The sequence below is a fragment of the Bubalus bubalis genome, chromosome 12 (genome assembly GCF_019923935.1).
Source record: "Bubalus bubalis isolate 160015118507 breed Murrah chromosome 12, NDDB_SH_1, whole genome shotgun sequence".
Classification (NCBI taxonomy): domain Eukaryota; kingdom Metazoa; phylum Chordata; class Mammalia; order Artiodactyla; family Bovidae; genus Bubalus; species Bubalus bubalis.
Genome location: NC_059168.1, coordinates 37,119,812 through 37,142,604, shown reverse-complemented (window position 1 = coordinate 37,142,604; position 22,793 = coordinate 37,119,812). Strand labels below are relative to the sequence as shown.

The window sequence follows — 22,793 nt, the reverse complement described above, 5'->3', positions numbered from 1 at the left end:
TCTCCTCCATTGGACCCACAGAAGTCCCAGAGCTTAGATAAGCAGTGCAGATTCTTTCCACTCCACCTTCTGAACCCACCCCCTCGTCCCTGCCCAGGTCTCTTCCACCTCTAACTATGATCTATTCATCACCTCCAAAGACACATGTCACTCATCAGGTGACATGTGATCACTTCTTGGATCTTTAAGATACTGCTGATGCTGCGCGGGCGCAGGAGGGCCTAGAGGAGCTATCCCACGTTGAAGGTCAGGAAGGGTGGCGGTGAGGAGATACCCCTCGTCCAAGGTAAGGAGCAACGGCTGCGCTTTGCTGGAGCAGCCGTGAAGAGATACCCCACGCGCAAGGTAAGAGAAACCCAAGTAAGACGGTAGGTGTTGCAAGAGGGCATCAGAGGGCAAACACACTGAAACCATACTCACAGAAAACTAGTCAATCTAATCACACTAGGACCACAGCCTTGTCTAACTCAATGAAACTAAGCCATGCCTGTGGGGCAACCCAAGATGGGCGGGTCATGGTGGAGAGATCTGACAGAATGTGGTCCACTGGAGAAGGGAACGGCAAACCACTTCAGTATTCTTGCCTTGAGAACCCCATGAACAGTATGAAAAGGCAAAATGATAGGATACTGAAAGAGAAACTACCCAGGTGAGTAGAGGCCCAATATGCTACTGGAGATCAGTGGAGAAATAACTCCAGAAAGAATGAAGGGATGGAGCCAAAGCAAAAACAATACCCAGCTGTGGATGTGACTGGTGAGAGAAGCAAGGTCCGATGCTGTAAAGAGCAATATTGCATAGGAACCTGGAATGTCAGGTCCATGAATCAAGGCAAATTGGAAGTGCTCAAACAAGAGATGGCAAGAGTGAATGTCGACATTCTAGGAATCAGTGAACTCAAATGGACTGGAATGGGTGAATTTAACTCAGATGACCATTATATCTACTACTGCAGGCAGGAATCCCTCAGAAGAAATGGAGTAGCCATCATGGTCAACAGAAGAGTCCGAAATGCAGTACTTGGGTGCAATCTCAAAAACAACAGAATGATCTCTGTTCGTTTCCAAGGCAAACCATTCAATATCACAGTAATCCAAGTCTATGCCCCAACCAGTAATGCTGAAGAAGCTGAAGTTGAAGGGTTCTATGAAGACCTACAAGACCTTTTAGAACTAACACCCAAAAATATGTCCTTTTCATTATAGGAGACTGGAATGCAAAAGTAGGAAGTCAAGAAACACCTGGAGTAACAGGCAAATTTGGCCTTGGAATACAGAATGAAGCAGGGCAAAGACTAATAGAGTTTTGCCAAGAAAATGCACTGGTCATAACAAACACCCTCTTCCAACAACACAAGAGAAGACTCTATACATGGACATCACCAGATGGTCAACACTGAAATCAGATTGATTATATTCTTTGCAGCCAAAGATGGAGAAGCTCTATACAGTCAGCAAAAATAATTCTAGGAGCTGACTGTGGCTCAGACCATGAACTTCTTATTGCCAAATTCAGACTTAAATTGAAGAAAGTAGGGAAAACCACTAGACCATTCAGGTATGACCTAAATCAAATCCCTTATGATTATACAGTGGAAGTGAGAAATAGATTTAAGGGCCTAGATCTGATAGACAGAGTGCCTGATGAACTATGGAATGAGGTTCATAACATTGTACAGGAGACAGGAATCAAGACAATCCCCATGGAAAAGAAATGCAAAAGAGCAAAATGGCTGTCTGGGAGGCCTTACAAATAGCTGTGAAAAGAAGAGAAGTGAAAAGCAAAGGAGAAAAGGAAAGATATAAACATCTGAATACAGAGTTCCAAAGAATGGCAAGAAGGGATAAGAAAGTCTTCTTCAGCAATCAATGCAAAGAAATAGAGGAAAACAACAGAATGGGAAAGACTAGAGATCTCTTCAAGAAAATCAGAGATACCAAGGGAACATTTCATACAAAGATGGGCGCGTTAAAGGACAGAAATGGTATGGACCTAACAGAAGCAGAAGATATTAAGAAGAGATGGGAAGACAGAAGAACTGTACAAAAAAGATCTTCACGACCCAGATAATCACGATGGTGTGATCACTCATCTAGAGCCAGACATCCTGGAATGTGAAGTCAAGTGGACCTTAGAAAGCATCACTACAAACAAAGCTAGTGGAGGTGATGGAATTCCAGTGGAGCTATTCCAAATCCTGAAAGATGATGCTGTGAAAGTGCTGCACTCAATATGCCAGCAAATTTGGAAAACTCAGCAGTGGCCACAGGACTGGAAAAGGTCAGTTTTCATTCCAATCCCAAAGAAAGGCAATGCCAAAGAATGCTCAAACTACCACACAATTGCACTCATCTCACATGCTAGTAAAGTAATGCTCAAAATTCTCCAAGCCAGGCTTCAGCAATACGTGAACCTCCAGATGTTCAAGCTGGTTTTAGAAAAGGCAGAGGAACCAGAGATCAAATTGCCAACATCCGCTGGATCATGGAAAAAGCAAGAGAGTTCCAGAAAAACATCTATTTCTGCTTTATTGACTATGCCAAAGCCTTTGACTGTGTGGATCACAATAAACTGTGGAAAATTCTGAAAGAGATGGGAATACCAGACCACCTGACCTGCCTCTTGAGAAATTTGTATGCAGGTCAGGAAGCAACAGTTAGAGCTGCACATGGAACAACAGACTGGTTCCAAATAGGAAATGGAGTACGTCAAGGCTGTATATTGTCACCATGCTTATATAACTTGTATGCAGAGTACATCATGAGAAACGCTGGACTGGAAGAAACACAAGCTAGAATCAAGATTGCCGGGAGAAATCTCAATAACCTCAGATATGCAGATGACACCACTCTTATGGCAGAAAGTGAAGAGGAACTCAAAAGCCTCTTGATGAAAGTGAAAGTGGGGAGTGAAAAAGTTGGCTTAAAGCTCAATATTCAGAAAACGAAGATCATGGCATCTGGTCCCATCACTTCATGGCAAATAGATGGGGAAACAGTGGAAACAGTGTCAGACTTTCTTTTCTGGGCTCCAAAATCACTGCAGATGGTGACTGCAACCATGAAATTAAAAGACGCTTACTCCTTGGAAGGAAAGTTATGACCAACCTAGATAGCATATTCAAAAGCAGAGACATTACTTTGCCAACAAAGGTTCGTCTAGTCAAGGCTATGGTTTTTCCAGTGGTCATGTATGGATGTGAGAGTTGGACTGTGAAGAAGGCTGAGCGCTGAAGAATTGATGCTTTTGAACTGTGGTGTTGAAGAAGACTCTTGAGAGTCCCTTGGACTGCAAGGAGATCCAACCAGTCCATTCTGAAGGAGATCAGCCCTGGGATTTCTTTGGAAGGAATGATGCTGAAGCTGAAACTCCAGTACGTTGGCCACCTCATAGGAAGAGTTGACTCATTGGAAAAGACTCTGATGCTGGGAGGGATTGGTGGCAGGAGGAGAAGGGGACAACAGAGGATGAGATGGCTGGATGGCATCACTGACTCGATGTACGTGAGTCTCAGTGAACTCCGGGAGTTGGTGATGGACAGGGAGGCCTGGCGTGCTGCGATTCATGGGGTCGCAAAGAGTCGGACACGACTAAGCGACTGATCTGATCTGATCTGATGCTTATTTTAATCTGGTATTATCTGAATCAAATTTTTGAGGGGAGAGGAAGGGTAAGGAGTATGTTATATATTTATGTGAATTGAGGCTGAGACTAGAATGATGCACAAAACCTAAAGAGACACATATATTTGGTGTGTGCCGAGCAAATACTTTTTTTTAGTTTGACAAATTTTTGACAGACTTAGAGGAAATATACCCAAGAAACCCCATCCACATCTGAACCTGATTCAGACAATGAAATTATGAACTCTGAATAGATGCTCTAATGGGATAAGGCTCTTGGGGATCCTGGGAGTGGGAATGTATTCTGCATGTGGTAGGGACATGATAATTGGTAGCCAGAGGGCAGACTGTGCTGGACAGCTGACCCTTAGGCTCCTCCTGGTTTTCACATTCAGTGTAATCACCTCCTTTGAATGTCCTATAACCTCGTGGGTGTGTGCCTGCTAAGTCGCTTCAGTCTCCATGGACTGTAGCCCACCAGGCTCCTCTGTCCACGAAATTCTCCAGGCAAGAATGCTGGAGTGGGTTGTCATGCCCTTCTCCAGGAGATCTTGCTGACCCAGGGATTGAACCTGTGTCTCCTGTAGCGCCTGCATTGCAGGCAGATTCTTTACTGCTGAGCCACCGGGGAAGCCCCTCCTATAGCCTTATTACCAACCAATAACATATGCAAAGGGGATGGATGTATTACATGTATGTGATGATACGATTATGTTATTTCAAATTATTTAAAAGCATTGTTTTTCTTTTTCCCTTGCTCGCTTTGAGGAAGCAAGCAGCCATGTTGGGGAACCCCACGTGATGAGGAACTTCAGGCAGCCTCTGAGAGCTGAGGGTGGCCTCTGGCCAACAGCCAGTAAGAAACAGAAGCCCTCAGTCCTGTACTCACAGGAACAAAACTCTGCCAACAACCCAAGTGATCTTAGAGGCAGATCCTTCCATAGTGAAGCCTTAGATGAGACCAAAGCCCTGGTCTTTACTGCAGCCTTACAAAACCTTAACCAGAAGACCCAGTTAAACTGTTCAGACTCCTGACCCACAAAGAAACCATAAGATGATGAATGTTTTTGCTTCAAGCTAAGTTTGTGTCAGTTTGTTATACAGAAATAGATAATACAGCGTTTGCCTGATCTTTGGAGAGAATGTCTCCTTTAATTTGGCGTCCTAAGTGTCCCTGTTGCCTCACCCTGGCTCCAGCTCTGATGTGAATTGTGGTTTAGAATATGTGCAAACACAGTACCTGAACAAGCAGTGTCATTGGGCCGCTTTTATCAATTTCCAGGATCTCTCCATTTTTTGTTCCCACCAGGATATGTCCATGTCCCAAAGTGATGGCACGAATTGAAGGATTATCTTCCAAAAGCAAGCCTGAGGAGGGGAAATACTGCATTTAATATGGTAAATGCTGTATTTAATATAACAAAAGTAAAATGATTATAGTGATTCTATAAATTCTGTTTTTATAGTTCCAAAGTACTAAGTACTAGGCAATCCTCTGTGATATTTCTACCAACGGCCACAAGCTCTGAATGTGGAAGAAAAAGGGAGAGTTGATTTGGTCATGGTTTTCTAAGAACTTTATTTCTATCTTTTTCATTTCTATGAACAGAAAGACTTCCATTGCATACTCGGGAGTGGCACCTTTTGAGCTAGTTGACAAGGCTGCTCTTTTAATGGCGTAAGTCTTCAGGCATCTTTCAAACATATCATCCCAGAGCTCCACAATTCCATCCTTTCCACCTGTTACAAAACCCTGTGAAGGCACACATCAGAAGGATTATATACACATCAAAGTGACAAGGACCCACCCAGTCTCAAAAGGATCCCCCCTTGGGTAAAGAAGCTTAGTCTATCTTTTCTTCCTAAGTATGGAGACTGAAAAACCTGATGATAACATCATATTTTCTGGACACACCTCTCATTCCTCTAGCGCTATTAAACACTTTCTCACTGGGTGTCCATTTCACTTTCTTCAGACCACTGATTCGAGTTTAGTACCCTGGATTACGGATGGCTGTTTCCGTGCCCAGTTCCCTGACTGGGATGTGGACTGCTAGAGAACAGGACCAGCCTCAAAGTTTGCAGAGTTTCTGATATCTCATGCTCCTGCTGAATGAACTGGAATTAATGTCACAATCAAAAATGATTGCTAACTATTTTTAAATATTTACTTCCAGGAAAAACATCATTATTTCTCTATTAAGAATAACAAGTATTTCATGTAACAAGAATATCTTGCTCTTCTGTTCATGAGATATCAATTTCTACCATAATTAAGATCCAGATTAATTTTTATAAAACCTGGAAAGTATAAAGCCCAACATATTGGATATTTTTTTGCTAGACAATGATCTTTATTCTTATTCTAAGTTTATGATTTCTTGGCCTTATTAGTTTTCCTTTCTGGCAACTACCAACTGTTCTGAGAAATTTTTTAAAAAGAAAATTACTGAGTAATTCATTCTGTTTTTTCAAAAACTTTTAATTTACTTCATTTCAATGATGTTGAAAAGGAAATAATATTTTGAAGTTATTACATTAAATATCTTAAATATCCTTATTTATCCTCATTATAGATTGTGAACCTATAGACATTTACTTCCAAAATTAAGTCTAAATGCAGTATATTATAATATGATATTCCTGCCTTTTCCCATGATCTTTAAGCTTAAAGTACTAAGCAATAAAAGAGTTTAAACATGCTATATCACATCAACTTCTGGGCCTGCAAAAATTTTCTTTCTGCTTTAATCTTTTCTAAAATTTTCAGTTTAAACAAAACAAATTTGCTAGTGAAAAACAGCTTTACCACTAAAACAATCATTGTAATTACACATCTAACCAGAACCTACTTCTATAGCAGAATCAGCATATTTACCTGGGAATAAGCAAATGCAAAATGAATCTTCTCTTAATATGCTGTATTGGGTGGCTTAGGCTGTTTGGAGGTCAGAGAACATACATAAACTGGTACCATCAGCAAACTAGCAGTGAATAAAACACTTCTATTTTCTGGCAAATTGATTGAAGGAAGTGTTTCAAGAGCGCTGAAGGTAAGTATGATCTTTTTAAATTAAACAGAATTTTTTTTTGGCCATACGTTGAACATATGGGATCTTAGTGCCCTGACTAGAGATGGTACCTGTGCCCTCTGCAGTGGAGCCATGGTGTCCTAAACACCGTACTGCCAGGGAAGTCCCCAGTGTGGTCTTTATTTAGAAAGAACAAGAACAACAACACCGAAAGGCAGGAGGTTAGCGGGACAGGTCAGGACAAAGATGAGCCCGAGTAGAAATACAGCTGGTGTGATGGTTAACCTTGTGTGCCAACTGACTGGCTGCAGGGTACTCAGATTAAACATGACTCCTGTGTGTGTCTGTGATGGTGTTTCTGGATAAGATCAGTATTTGAACTGGCAGACTCATTAAGCTGCCCTGCCCAATGTGGGTGGACATCATCTAATCCTTTGAGAGCCTGAATAAAACAAAAGGTAGAGGAAGGACAAAACTGCCCTCCTTTTATTCTGATTGATTGAGCAGGGACATCTTATCTTTTCCCAGCAGACTAGGATTTACAACATTGGCTTCTCTGGTCCTCAGGCCCTTGGACTTGAACTCAATTACACCATCAGCTTTTCTGGGTCTCCAGTTTGCAGATGGCTTAGTGAGACTTCTCAGCCTCCAAAACCACATGAACCAATTCCTTTAATAAGTCTCCTTTTTGTACATGTATATCTCTGTCTATATCTACATCCTACTGGTTCTGTTTCTCTGGAGGAACCTGACTAACACAGCCAGGACTCTGACATGCTTATTAAAGCTGAGCCTGTCTACACAGGGACAAGCTGGTTATCAACATAACTTCAGGTCAAATTGATGGAAAGGACAATAATTCAGCTACTAGACACTTCCAGGTCTCTGCTCATTATGCCACTGAGGAGGAAGACTGTGTAGAAATATTTCTCGGACTCTTGCTACTGTGTGCCTACATTTATCTCAGCACTTCTTAAGGCGTTCTTAGGAGAGACAGCCAGGAAGAATAAGCATGAAAAAAAGAGGAGACAAACTGTACATAAAGAAATAATTATAAGCAAAAGAGAAATTAAAAGACCACCTGTGCTTCGCCTCCATCCATGACAACTACATCCTAATTCAGAGAGCACTGTTTTTACACACAGGCATCCTCTTGGTGTGGACCATGCTAGGCCTAATTTAAAGTTCTAGAAAGCTAATGAGAAAAATAGACCATACCTTATCCAATGCATACATAGCAAACACAGGCCCGTCATGAGCTTTCACTGTCTTCAGTAGGAAAATATCTTTCCAAATAAAAATATCTCCAGTAGCTGCTCCTGAGAACACCAGATCTTCCATTCTCCCATAAGAAACACACATCATTGTTTCCAATTTTCCAACACTTCCAAAAATTCCTCTCTTAGAGGTGAAGCCCCCACCTGGAGTGGACCAAGAATACTTAATACTTTTTGAAAAACTGACACCTTCTATGAGCATTTAGAATGACTATCTTCAGTGAAAAATCCACTGTGTCTACATTGCTTTGTTTAGTTGCTAAGTCATGTCTGACTTTTTTGCGACCCTATGGACTATAGCCCATCAGGCTCCACTGTCCATGGGATTTCTCAGGCAAGAATACTGGCAGGGGTTGTCATTTCCTTCTCCAGGGTATCATCCTGACTCGGATCAAACCTGTGTCTCCTGCATCCCAGGTGGATTCTTTACCACTGAGCCACCTGGGAAGTCCCATGTGTCTACATAAAGGTGTATAAAAATGGCAGAAAACATCAGAACAAAAACATTATAAAAGGTTTTCTCCTTCACGCATTAATTCAGTGCTTATTGAATCCCTACTTTGTGGCAGGCATAGTGGTCGACATTGGGCTATATAGGTGAAAAGAAACAGTTTCGGCCTTCAAGGAACTCAAGATCTGGCTGGGGAGAGAATGTGACATAATCCTCTAAGCAAGGCTCAGCGCAAGGTCTGTGCCAGCCAGAGTGAGGAGTGACTAAGTGCCCCAGCAAGCCAGACAAGTCTTCTTGAATGCTGACCAAAGGATGAAAACAGCAGCAGCTGTAATGTAAAATGTAAATGTGTTTTGTGTATCTTTTGCCTTGATTTTTATTATGGCCACTTCAAGGTGAGAAAACTGAATCACTGTGTAGGAGAAGAACATCAGGTTTGTTCCTCATATATTCACATCTCCCTGAACTTTCTGACCAGCACTGAGAAACCTAAACTCATTCCAGACAGCTGTGTGCAGGCTGACTCTCCAGACATGGTGGGCGCCGTGACCTTTTCTTCAAAAGCAGAAAGCACTGAAGCAGCAGCTTATTTATGTTTTGTCCAGTAAAAGACTGGGCTTGATACCAAAGCCAAAACTAAAAATTCAGAAACAATCCTAATAAAAAGGTCTGACTTATTAGAAGAATAAGATATTCTTCCATGTTTTGTCCTATTATTTACTCATCCTTATTATCAGCATTATAAACCACAAGTATTTACTTTGACCACTTACTGTGCATAGTGTACAGTGTAGTGTGTGTGTCAGGGGTTAATTCATGTGCTAAATGTAGTGATAAAATTATAAGAGAACCCTCAAAATACTAAAAATTTTGTCCACCCAACTAAAGTGATTATTTCCTGCTCAGTAGTCCAACATAATCGCTGCTTTCAGAACAATGATGGAACATAAAAATAACTATTTTCAGAGCACAACATTTCTAAAACTCTCTAGACACTGATGAATATGCATAGCATCACACAGAGTGTTCTAAGCTTCACAGCTCAGACGTTGTTTGGGAGCAAACATCTTTTAGGCATATTTTAATTTTAGATTGCAGAGAGAGGCTAGGTAGTGCTGGTGGGTTTTTTTTTTCCCAGCTACAGTAAAACTTTCAACCACATAAGTGATAAACCCAAACAATACCTGCTTGTTGCCAGAATCTGATGTGCTTGATCCCAACTGTTACCAATCTGTCAACATGGTGTGGATTACACTTTACCACAAATATCTTATCTTTATGTCCTCTGTAAGACACAAACAGGGGGAAAACCCTAGTCTTGATGAAAGCATTTCTAGAGAGTTTTATTTAGAGCATGCATTTGGTTTCACTTTAAGTAAGCACATCTAATAGGACAAGTAAATTACTGCTAGAAGATTATTTAAGATACACATGGTGGGGTGTGAATTAAAATAACGAGCTTTGGCTTTTCTTTGCATATTTGAGCCCTTTTTACCCTAACATTGCTACTAGAGTCTACTAATTATGCTTCAAACAAATTAATGAAACATTTAAAATGGATCAGAATGTCTCCATAATATAAAATTAATGCTGCCACTATAGAATTTAATCCTTAGCACACAGAGATCTTGTAGAATATATTGTAAAAGGGTATTAATGAGAAACTTCAAATGAAATATTCTTGCTGTGGAAGGCATAACTTTGGGTTAAACAGAGTTTCAGCTAGAAATGTATTCATGAGAAACTGAAGACCCTGGCTTACATTCATGGAGAGACAACGGATGTCATATTAATTTAAGGCCCTCAAGGGTGCTATGCATTCAGAAATCTAAGTTTATAACCCAAGAGGCAGAAGGACAAATATAGAAATGAGGACTGACTGTAGGCTGCAGCTGTAAACTGGCATTACACCGTGCCTGGGAAATTTCTGTTTCAGAGTATAAAGTAATCACATTAAATTTAAGGATTTACTGATCTTAATGGACTATGTGATGGTCTTCTCTGATATATTAGGACCTAACTTTTACTATTAAAGGAAAAGCTATTGATAAAAATGAACATGACTAATTGCCCTTATGAATACAGATTAAAAAATCTTAAAATATTAGCAAAGAGACTCCAACAACACATTAACAAAATAGTACACTATGACCAAATTCAAGGGTGCTTCATTATTAAGGAATCAAACAGTACAATTCATCATATTAATATGTGAGAAAAATTATGTTATCATTTTCAATGATGCCAAAAAGGTATTTCACAAAAAATCTAATGGTCACTTATGACTTTAAAAAGTACTCAACTAACACTCAATAAAGTAGGAATTAATGGATGCTTTAGAATTTCTCTTGGACTTTTATAATTCCATGCAGCTCCTAACTCTCACTGAGAAACACAGATTCATTCGAGACCAACTATACACAGACTGTCTCTTCAATGTTATGTGCCACTATCTTTTCTTTTAAAACAGAATGTGCTCGAATAGTAGCTTCTCCTTGGTGTGCTTGTACATGTGTGAACTTGAAAGTCAGATTCTTACTTAATGCGATTCCTGATGAAAGTCAGACTCTTACTTCATGTTATTCCCAATAAAGTCAGGAACAAGACTGTCACCCCTACAATTAACATCATACTGAACATATTATCTAATGCAATTAGACAAGGTCTAAAATATTAAAGACACAGGAGCTAGAATGTAAGAGGTAAAACTATTTCTATCTGCAAATGATATAATTCCATGTCTAAAGCAAAAACAACTACAAATAAGATAATTTAGGATTTTTACAGTACATAAAATTAAATACAGAGTCAATAACCTTAATATATATTTACATTATCCAGTTGAAAAATACATTGGAAGAAAGGACTATATTTAAAACAACAAAAATATCAAGGCATACGTTTAACAGGAACTGTGCACTAACATAAATGAGTATAACAACAAGGGAAAAAACACCCCATATAGGTAATATACATACAAAAACATTCCCTGTTCTTCAGCTGGAAAACTCAATCATAAAGATGTTAATTCTAGATTTGTTTATGAATTCAACCTGATTCCAAAAGATAAGAGCATTTGCTATTCCTCTTTTCATATTCTATTGCTCTTTTCAGATAAGAGTGTCTGGTCTTTAATTTGGAGCTAGACATCCTGATTTTAGAGTTCTTATGGAAGAATAAAACAACAGTATGGCCAAGAAAACTCTGAAAAAGAAAAGCTAAATGGGAAGAGTAGCTCTCCTAGGTATTAAAATAACTTATAAAACCTCCATGATTAAAACTGTGTGGTATTGGTGCACAAGTGACTGACAAGCTAATGGTAAAACAGAAAATCTAGAAAGAGACCCAAATGAATATTAAAATGTAGCACATACTACAGACAGGTCTCAAATCAATGTGGGGGGCGGGGTGAAATGCATACTTAAAATAAATGGTGTATGCTACTAAATGCGGGCAAGGATGCGGAGTAACAGGAATTCTCAATCATTGTTGGTGGGAATGCAAAATGGTACAGTTACTTTGGAAGACATTTTGGTAGTTTCTTACAAGACGAAACATATTCTTACCATAGATCCAGCAATCACGTTCCTTAGTATTTATCCAAAGGAGTTGGAAACTTACGTCCACACAAAAACCTGCACATGGATGCTTATGGCAGCTTTAAACATAACTGCCAAAACTTGGAAGCAACCAAGACGTTCTTCAGGTGAATGGATAAAACAAACTGTGGCATATTCAGAGAACGGAGTATTATTCGGTGCTAAAAAGAAATGCTGGGCATACACACCGAGGAAACCAGAATTGAAAGAGACACATGTACCCCAGTGTTCATCGCAGGACTCTTTATAATAGCCAGGACATGGAAGCAACCTAGATGTCCATCAGCAGATGAATGGATAAGAAGGCTGCGGTACATATACACAATGGAGTATTACTCAGCCATTAAAAAGAATACATTTGAATCAGTTCTAATGAGGTGGATGAAACTGGAGCCTATTATACAGAGTGAAGTAAGCCAGAAAGAAAAACACCAATACGGTATACTAACACATATATATGGAATTTAGAAAGATGGTAATGATAACCCTGTATGTGAGACAGCAAAAGAGACACAGATGTACAGAACAGTCTTTTGGACTCTGTGGGAGAGGGAGAGGGTGGGATGATTTGGGAGAATGGCACTGAAATGTGTATAATATCATATAAGAAACTAATCGCCAGTCCAGGTTTGATGCAGGATACAGGATGCTTGGGGCTGGTGCACTGGGATGACCCAGAGGGATGGTATGGGGAGGGAGGAGGGGGGGGGTTCAGGATGGGGAACACGTGTGGCGGATTCATGTTGATGTATGTAGGCAAAACCAATACAATATTGTAAAGTAATTAGCCTTCAATTAAAATAAATAAATTTAAATTACAAAAAATAAAATAAAATAAAAAACGAGCTATCAAACCATGAAGAGACATAGGGGAACTTTAAATGGATACTACTAAGTGAAAGAAGCCGATCTGAAAAGGCTATATATTATATGATTCCAACTAACTGATTTTCCGGAAAAGGCAAAACTAGGGAGACAGTTAAAAAAATGAATGGTTTCCAGGATAGAGAGGAGCAGAGCACAGAGGATTTCTAGGGAAGTGAAACTATTCTGCATGATACTATAATGGCAGACACAAGTCATCACACATGTGTCAAGACTCACAGAATGTGCAACACCAAGAGTGAACCCTAATGTGGACTGTGGACTTTGGGTGACAATGATGTGTCAATGTAGCTTCATCTGTTATAACAAATGTACCACTCTGGTGCCAGGTGTGGATTTGAAGGAGGCTGGAATAGTGGACATATGGGAACTCTATTATCTGTACAATTTTTCTATTAGCTTAAACCTGATTTAAGGCAATGGCACCCCACTCCAGTACTCTTGCCTGGAAACTCCCACGGGCAGAGGATCCTGGTAGGCTGCAGTCCATGGGGTCGCTAAGAGTCAGACACGACTGAGCGACTTCACTTTCACTTTCCACTTTCATGCACTGGAGAAGGAAATGGCAACCCACTCCAGTGTTCTTGCCTGGAGAATCCCAGGGGTGGTGGAGCCTGGTGGGCTGCCGTCTATGGGGTCGCACAGAGTCGGACACGACTGAAGCGACTTAGCAGCAGCAGCAGCAGCAGCAGCTTTAAAAAATAAAGTCTATATAAAAGGGAAAAGAAAAATAGTATTTGGAATACCTTGATAGCTCTAAGGAGAAAGGATAAAATTGAATCTGTGTTTTGAAATAGACAGACACTGGGATAAATTCCAAATGATTTAGAGATCTAAATGTAACGATGGAGTGATGGCAGATTAGAAGAAATCATGAGTGATTTCCTTTGAACCTGAGGACAGGGAACACTTTTCTTAGTCTCAAAATCTTGAAGCAGTCAATATTGCTAAATTTGACCACATAAAAATAAAAGCCTTTGCATGATGAAAAACATCATAGCAAACTCAAAAGACAAATGACAAACTAGGTGAAATGCCTGTAAGCTAGAGACAACAGACAAATAACCCTAATATTTACAGGACTACTTCCTGCATGAAGTGTATTTCAGAGAAACCAAGTGGTTCATGGGGGGAAACTCTTCTTTATAGAAGAATTCTAGCTAGTATGAAGAATGAATAATAGAATTAGAAAATTATCATCTTTAACCCTTAATTAAATAATCAATTTAGCCCAGAGTTGTAAATGGAGGTCCAACCATTAGATAACACATTGATAGGAAGCTTTCTAATGGGAGGATGAGGCTGATACTGCTAGAAACCACAATAGAGCTGAATATTACTAAGAGTTGGAGAACCAGACATATGGGGGCAGTGGCGTACCATGGGGTAGACTGGAATGGTGATCTGCCCTGAGAAAGAGGAATTCCATCCCTGTCACTGTTTAGAATTGCTGGCTCAGGGGAATAATAAAACAGACTTACTTTTAGTTGGTTTTATTATTCTTAAAAAAATTCCTACAGATATCACAAGCACTACTGCTTGTACCTGGCAGGTACTGCTCCCACTGCCCCTACCCTCTGGCATGGCACTGATTATGCTGCTTCTGATAGAGTCAAACATGAAGTATGGATTAGATGTGCTCATGCTCTTGACTGAAAAACTGAACTTAGGAGAAAATATCTGCAAATCATATATTTGATAAGGGACTGATATCCTTTGGAGGGAATGATGCTAAAGCTGAAACTCCAGTACTTTGGCCACCTCATGGGAAGAGTTGACTCATTGGAAAAGACTCTGATGCTGGGAGGGATTGGGGGCAGGAGGAGAAGGGGACAACAGAGGATGAGATGGCTGGATGGCATCACTGACTCGATGGACGTGAGTCTGAGTGAACTCCAGGAGTTGGTGATGGACAGGGAGGCCTGGCGTGCTGCGATTCATGGGGTCGCAAAGAGTCAGACACGACTGAGCGACTGATCTGATCTGATCTGATATGATATCCAGGATATATTTTTAGAAAAAATTACAACTCAATAATTAAAACGCAAATAACCCAATTAAAAATGGACAAAACATCTAAATAGACATTGATACAAAGAATGTATAAATTATTAACATAAACTTTAGAGAGAAGATGCTAGAGAAAACTGAAATGAAAAGTGAGATATCACAGATATCACAAATTATATCCCCTACATATAAAAGAGCATTGCTTTGCTTGCTCATGTCTATACAATGGCAAACAATTAAACAGTTGGAAAAATCTTTTTGGAGAGCACATTTTCAGTTCAGTTCAATTGCTCAGTCATATTCAACTCTGTGACCCCATGCACTGCAGCACGCCAGGCTTCCCTGTCCATCACCAACTCCCAGAGCTTGCTCAAACTCAAGTCCATCGAGTCAGTGATGCCATCCAACCATCTCATCCTCTGTTATCCCCTTCTCCTCCTGCCTTCAATCTTTCCCAGCATCAGGGTCTTTTCCAACGAGTCAGCTCTTTGCATCAGGTGGCCAAGTACTGGAGTTTCAGCTTCAACATCAGTCCTTCCAATGAATATTCAGGACTGATTTCCTTTAGGATGGACTGGTTTGATCTCCTTGCAGTCCAAGGGACTCTCAAGAGTCTCCTCCAACACCACAGTTCAAAAGCATCAATTCTTTGGCACTCAGCTTTCTTTATAGTCCAGTTCTCACATCCATATATGACTACTGGAAAAACCTTAGCTTTGACTAGATAGACCTTTGTCGGCAAAGTAATATCTCTGGTTTTCAATATGCTGTCTAGGTTGGTTATAGCTTTTCTTCCAAGGAGCAAGCGTCTTTTAATTTCATGGCTACAGTCACCATCTGCAGTGATTTTGGAGCCCAAGAAAATAAAGTCTGTCACTGTTTCCATTGTTTCCCCATCTATTTGCCATGAAGTGATGAGACTGGATGCCATGCTCTTCGTTTTTTGAATGTTGAGTTTTTAGCCAGCTTTTTCACTCTCTGCTTTCACTTTCATCAAAAGGCTCTTCAGTTCCTCTTCACTTTCTGCCATAAAGGTGGTGTCATCTGCATATCTGCACATTTTAGTCTTCATCTAATTTCTTGATGTCATAAAAACCCCAGTGTTGTTTCTCTTGTGGCTAAAATTCTAAACTGACTGATGATGGCATGTCAATGTCAACACCTAAATAAAGAACACTCACTGAATTACCTCTGTCATTTTTTTCCTTTAGACATGTGTTAAATTTGTATGGAAGTTGCCTACAATTCTGTGTGTGTGTGTGTGTGTATAAGAAAAACAAAACGGAAAGAGTTTCGTGTCCTACAACTGATGGAATAAGAATGTGGGAGAGTCAGTACTGCTGCCCTAATACAGGGCAAGTCCCTATGCCTGTGTCAAAGGTAATTTACCAGGGAGGGCCATATGCAAAGGTAACCCACAACTGGAAGGCTGACTATTTGATTTATGTCTCAGCCCAAGATTGAAAATAGTTTATAATACAGAATAACAAAGAATAAGCCAGGGAACAATGAGAAGAAGAAAGGGAGATGATATATTGGTGAGTGGGGAAAAAAAAGCAAGTTACAGAGCAATATGTATAATATTCCATATATGAATAAAACAGATAAAAATACCCACAGAATATATATCAAAGAATACAGGCTAAAAATGTTAGCCATAGCTATGTCTGGGTAGTAGAATTATGAATCATTTTCTTCTTGGAGATTTTCTGTGCTAACTTTTCTATAATCATGTATTATTTTGAAAACAGAAGACAATTAATATATGTTATTTTAAAAAGAGATCCATATTTAAAAAAAAAGAAAGGTGTCACTTTCATATTCAGGAGACTTGATCACATTCACTAAATGTATGTAAGGGTAGGGACTTACACTAGATCAAGCAGCAGAGCTAAAACAGAAGTGCATACTCTGAAAGTACATTTACATGCTCCACATGGCCCTGTGTTTTGTCCCTAAAAGTAAAAACACAAGTACTTTTCAATGTTGAAGTATTCTTGTTATGCACACCATGATAACTTGTACCTTTTGCCTAAGGTCCCCACTGTTCAAACTTCTGAGATGAAGTTTGTTAATAAAAGTCATTGTCCCTGGTCTTGTCACTGGTGTGATAGAAATCCAAAAAAAGGGATATGGAAGTGCCTGATCAATTGCCTTTTTGTTCTGTCCTGAGTGACACTGGTATCAGGCTATTTCATTACTGCCCATAAGAGACTGCTCTTGGTTGTTAAATGGGTTACTTGTATACCAACCTTGAAAAAGAAAAAGAGACTATAAACAATTCATTTGTAATGGAGGTGACTGAAGTCATTCATGAAAATTAGCAAAGATCAACAAAAAAGTGTGCAAGGAGATTGGTTCAAGTCTCATCAAAATCTGTAATAAGATCTTTATGGGCTATATCTGAACCTGTCTGATTTCTATGAGCGGATGAAAACGTAGGTTCACTTAAACACGCTCACAACTACGGGTGGCTATTTGGAGGGGGGCAGACGTGAGCCTCAGGCAGCAGCAGCACCACAGGTGATACCGTCTCAGCCATGAACTATGCCCCTCCTCTCATGGGGAATCTCATACCCTGGGTCATGGGCACTACTGTGGAATATTGCCTGCCAGAACCCACAACCTGCGGGATGCAGGTCTGCTGTTGAGCCTGGCTAGGTGATGGTGGCAATGACCGAGACACAGAAGAGCAGAGTGAAGGATATCACTGAGTTAGCCATCCTCTGAGAGTAAATGAGACCCTTGGAGGAGCTACGATGGCTCCCGGGAGTCAGTAAGGTCCCGTGAGTGAAGTATTACTCCTTTTTCTTTGTCACTTCTTTCATGGTCCTGTGTTTAACGTTTGTATCTTTAAGCAGTCCAATCCTCAGGCCATAAGTAGAATTTTAATTTTTTTTGTTTGGTTACTTATTTACATAAATATCTATGATTGTTTTAATATTGTATAAATATTATTTATTGCTTAAAAATCTAGTATTCAACCAAAGAACTTTAACAATCTTTGACACACCTTCCTGGAAAGAGCACTGGATGAATGTTACATCTGTGAAATTGTTCTCTGTGGGTAATTCTGCAGGTGTCCTCTTCAGGCAATGTGACATGTGGCTTGGGAGCAATTCCAAAAATAAATGGCATTATTAACATAATGATAAGTTGCTTTGTGGTAATTAAATAGTAGTAACACTACCAAACATATCAAATATATACTTCTAAAATATTAATATTTCTTTCTTCCACTTTTATTACTGTTTCTGGAGTACAAGTAAGCCAATCAGATTTGCAGAGGGTGTTCTAGTAGGGAAATTGAGTTCCTGGGGCTTTTGAAATGTAGACATGTGCTTTACCTGAAATGAACTATGATACAAATGGTAGTTAGCAGAAATATTAAAGTAAAATATAGTATATTAATCTAGGAGGAAAGCAGAGTTCTGATTAGAAGCTAAATATGAGTATCAGCAGGGAGTGATAAAACCATGAGGAATACTAGAGAGACAAAAAGAAAAACCGCTTGGGTAGGCAGATTTATGAGCTGCCATTTGCTGCCAAGAATTCCATCTCAATAGCAGTCATCAGAAAAGCTCCCTTTTTTATCCTAAGATGGTCAGCTGGAGTCCTCAAGACTCCATCTGCTCCTCCTCTGACTCTCCAGCGATTTATAGATCTTCATTCATTAAATCAAATTGTGAAAACCCCTCTTTCCCCCTATTTAATATTGTAGAGGGAAACATCAATTTAAAAAGTGAATACTGGAGTTCAAAGCCACCAACTTAAAATGATTTTATGGTGCAAGGTAAAAAGGAAGTTGGTTTATACAGGGAAGAACCAATAGAGAGATATACTGATAATATGTCTTGGACAACAAATCGTCCTTAGTTGCCAACTATTTTGACCTCTGACCATGGCCAGGCAAACAGCTAAGCCCAAAGCAAGCAGGAATGGAAAGCAATGTTCAGACTTAGGGCTGATTCAGCAGGGAGGGAGGCTGGGGTGTGGGAGGACAGGTGGTCTATAAACGGCAGTAGGTCTTGGAAAGTCTATTTATAAGACAGGGAGATTAGTGAAACAATCTGCCTGCTTTGAAAGCGAGTGGCAGATGTACACGATGGGCCTCCTTTCCCGCATGCCACAGCTTCATGACAAATGCTGCTGACTTCAGTGACATTGACGGTCCTTCACCAGATGCTAAGACAGTTGAAAAACAAGGGGCAAGGCACAGGCTGAGAAAAGTGGCTTTTCTACTGCTGGTAAAAAGCTCTGATACAGACAATGCGTAGACTACTAAAAGCAAAGTGGTGGATAACTCTCTGGAAAGGATTTCAGAATTCTTCAATTCCCTGAAACAAACATCAATTCCTCTAAGTCAGGTTTGTCACCACGAAATATTACAATATGTTTTCATTTAGGTGTTAAGATGTGAACTTCATCTGAGTTTGAAGATGAAATCTTACCAGAGAAGGCAAACTATTAACATTTACTGAAGTGTGATCATCGGCAGGATGTTATAAGACCCGGGCAGCTTCTTACCTGGTGGTAGCTATCTTTTCTCCCTTTTTCCAGTCCCAAAACACAATACTGTGAAAATCGTCTAAACCAACCGACACCAGACATTTTCCATCAGCTGTATGAAAACAACATAAATGTCAAATGACTCATTTCTTCAATGAAAAACCAAAACATTTTATATACTGTAAAGAGGAACAAGAAATTGACCTTAGAAGAAGAATACACTAAAGGAATCTCACTAAATGAAATGCGTAAGTGCTAATAGCGGAGCTTCTCAATGTATAATAAGTAGATGCTGAACTGAATTGCTGATCCAACACTCCACTCTCAGACACAGGGCTAGGGGGAGCTTCTCAAGTAAGTCCCCCAAACCTTGTCTATTTTGTGTCAGATAAAGCTCATGACATTTACTGGAAGAGTCATTTAACTTTGTGACTCTCAGTCTATTCTGAGCTCTAAAAAACTGGTTCTATTTAACCCTCCAAGATAAGAGCATTATAGAAACTAAATTTAACTTGGAAAATTCCTTCAAAAAAATGACTTTATAATTTAAAAAGTCTTAACTTCTTACTTTCCCTATTTCAAATGTAATATGTTTGCTGTAGGACATTGAGAAAATACAGAGGAGATTTAAGAATTTTCCAAATTTTTAGGCCTACATTTGATGCATATCTTATCAATAAGTTTCCCTACATAAATGTGCTTTGAAAAAACAAAACCAGGATTATAGTGAACATACTATTTTTTTCCACTTGTTATATGATGAGCATTTTCTCTTAGTATTAAATATTATTTATAATACTATCAATGATTTGGACAGGCTGTTTGTCAAATAAAAAATATATATGAGACATAATTGAATTTGAAATCAAAATAGTTAATTCGCTTTTTCATTTCAAGACCAAAGAAAAGGTACAGTCAATAAATCTTTCCTTTGCTGCCACCTCACAGAGCTAGATTTACAGGAGAAGCGTCTTGGGTCAGCAGCTCCTCCCCAGCTTGGAGTAGGCTGGAGATGGTGGCCAAGTTTATCAAGCCTCAGTTTAGCGGGGTGTCTTCTCTGACAACAGGGAACCATTATTAACAGGGTAAAGAAATGAGTATGTGAGTGGGCTTCTCACACAGCCCACTCAGGATTTCAACTGGTATTTTCAAAGATAGCCCTGGGGTAGATGTCAAATTAGGGTAGCCAGGAAATATAAAGGAGCCCTAGTCAAACTGGGATTTCATATAAGCAATGGATAATTTCTTAGTACAAGTATGTCCCTTGCAATATTATATTGCATGAATATTACATTGCATGAGACATACTTATATGAAGAAATTATGCATTGCTTGTCTAAAATTCAAATTTAACTGGGTCTTCTGTATCCATATTTGCTATAGCTAGTAACCCTCCCCGAATGCTGGTTAACTCATGTCCAACCCCTGAGTCACCTTACTTGATCCAGAGACCATCCCTCAACCAACTAGGAACAGTAGTCTGCTCCTTTTCTGGAGGAAAAAGGAAAGTAAGAAAAAGGAAGAGCCTGGCTTAACAAACCAAATCCCCCCCAATCCTCTACTGCTTCCAAGTATGAGGCAAGGATTTGGAAGTTACATGAACTCTTTCAAGCTCCTAGACTATAGTATTAGGTGAAGACATTAACACTTTGCTAAAGGCCTAAATGACCACGAAGTGACTACTATAAACACATGTGTCTTCTAAATCATAATGAATATGTCCTCATGCTTAAATGTTACCAGGATTTAAATTGTGCCGGGTCTCTTTTCATGCATTTGGAAGAAGGGACTGGCGATGACTTCTTGTTCAGAACTACCAACATGACTTTTCCTAGTACCTCTTGGTGTGGCCTGGCTATGTTTCTATTTTAGCATGTCTCTGTATTTGGTGATTTTGATTGAAGAGTTCTCGTTCCCTTTTTAGATTGTAAGCTCTTAAGACGTACTTATAGTACTTGCATCACATTTCCAACATGATCCTCATACTGAGATGTTTTTCAGTGAATTTTGATGATACTGGTGACATTAGGAGGATGAGGGAGATAAAAATGGAATGTCTCCATGGATGGTATGGAGGGAATGTTCTGTTACATGAAATTTTAAATCAAAAACACTGCACAGATATTCAGTGTCTCCCCCCCCTTTTTTTTTGCATTTGTAAATCCTATATTTTGTTTTCTTTTGTAACCTGGGTAGCTATATTAGATGTCCTTCTTAATGCAAATGTTCACACGTTTTAAGTGATAGTCTTTTATTTATTTTTTTACATCTTTTGAAAAAGGCCTTAGAGTAAGGTTTGTTTTTTTTTTTTTGCTTTTTGTTTATTTTTATTAGACCTTCTATTAGGCCCCATCAGCTTGTCTTCATAGTTATACCATCTTTCTACCCCAATTTGTGACCTAGTAGCAATGAAGCCCCAGAACAAATCCAGAGATGCCTCAACAAACATACATTTTCTTTTAGGATGGTGACTTTTTCTTGAATTCTGCAAGTGTGGGGGATTTCTACATATCACACAGTTTTGAAATATAACTGTGCTGTGCTTAGTTGCTCAGTCATGTCCGACTCTTTGCGACCCCATTGAGGAGCCTGACAGGCTCCTTTGCGACCCCATTGATGGTAGCCTGACAGGCTCCTCTGTCCATGGGGATTCTCCTAGCAAGAATACTGGAGTGGGTTGCCATGCCCTCCTCCAGGGAATTTTCCCAATCCAGGGACAGAACCCAGGTCTCCCACATTGCAGGTAGATTCTTTACTGTCTGAGTCACCAGGGAAGTGGATTTCTTCCCAGTTTTTATTTCCCCTCACAGAGGCTTGACTTTAGCTTTGAAAAATCCATTGTTCCTTGACCATTTAGCTGGAGTTTCTGACTTTCAAACATATGGAAATGTCCTTTCTAGTCACAGTATGTATTAATTATGGATATTTTGTGACATAGTCCAGAAATAATTCTGAGGCACTTAATGTCAACAGTAAAGGGCAAATTAGAAAGAGAAATATTTTATTCAGGCAATTACAAGTTGGTCCTATATTCAGGACTCATAAAAAATGCATAGGTTTTTGGAACTGAAGCACAATGAAATCAAGCAATCTCAGATGTGCCCTTGTGGATATTACTATTATGCAATGAAGGTTTTTAAAAATATGAGGATGATATTTAGCGTAGAAAATATGTATGTGGCTAAACTTTTTCTTTCTAATCGGTTTTCCATTCATGTGGAAGCACTTTCCTGACTGCAAGCACAGAAACAAAAACCTCCATTTTCCCTGCTGCTGCTGCTGCTAAGTCGATTCAGTCGTGTCTGACTCTGTGCGACCCCATAGACGGCAGCCCACCAGGCTCCCCCGTCCCTGGGATTCTCCAGGCAAGAACACTGGAGTGGAGTGCCATTGCCTTCTCCAATGCA

General features: G+C 39.6%; 1 protein-coding gene across 9 annotated transcripts in view; it reads right to left on the bottom strand.

The window, feature by feature from the left end:
• EML6 (EMAP like 6) overlaps nt 1-22,793 on the bottom strand; it is a 288,870-nt gene that overhangs the window by 70,864 nt on the left and 195,213 nt on the right. For all 9 annotated transcript variants that reach the window (XM_044925915.2, XM_025261030.3, XM_044925913.2 and 6 more), the window contains 5 exons: nt 19,405-19,498; nt 9,568-9,668; nt 7,874-8,076; nt 5,265-5,376; nt 4,864-4,991 (listed from right to left, as the gene is read on the bottom strand). In XM_044925915.2, coding sequence (XP_044781850.1) covers nt 4,864-4,991; nt 5,265-5,376; nt 7,874-8,076; nt 9,568-9,668; nt 19,405-19,498 — 638 coding nt within the window. The remainder of the gene's footprint in view (nt 1-4,863; nt 4,992-5,264; nt 5,377-7,873; nt 8,077-9,567; nt 9,669-19,404; nt 19,499-22,793) is intronic.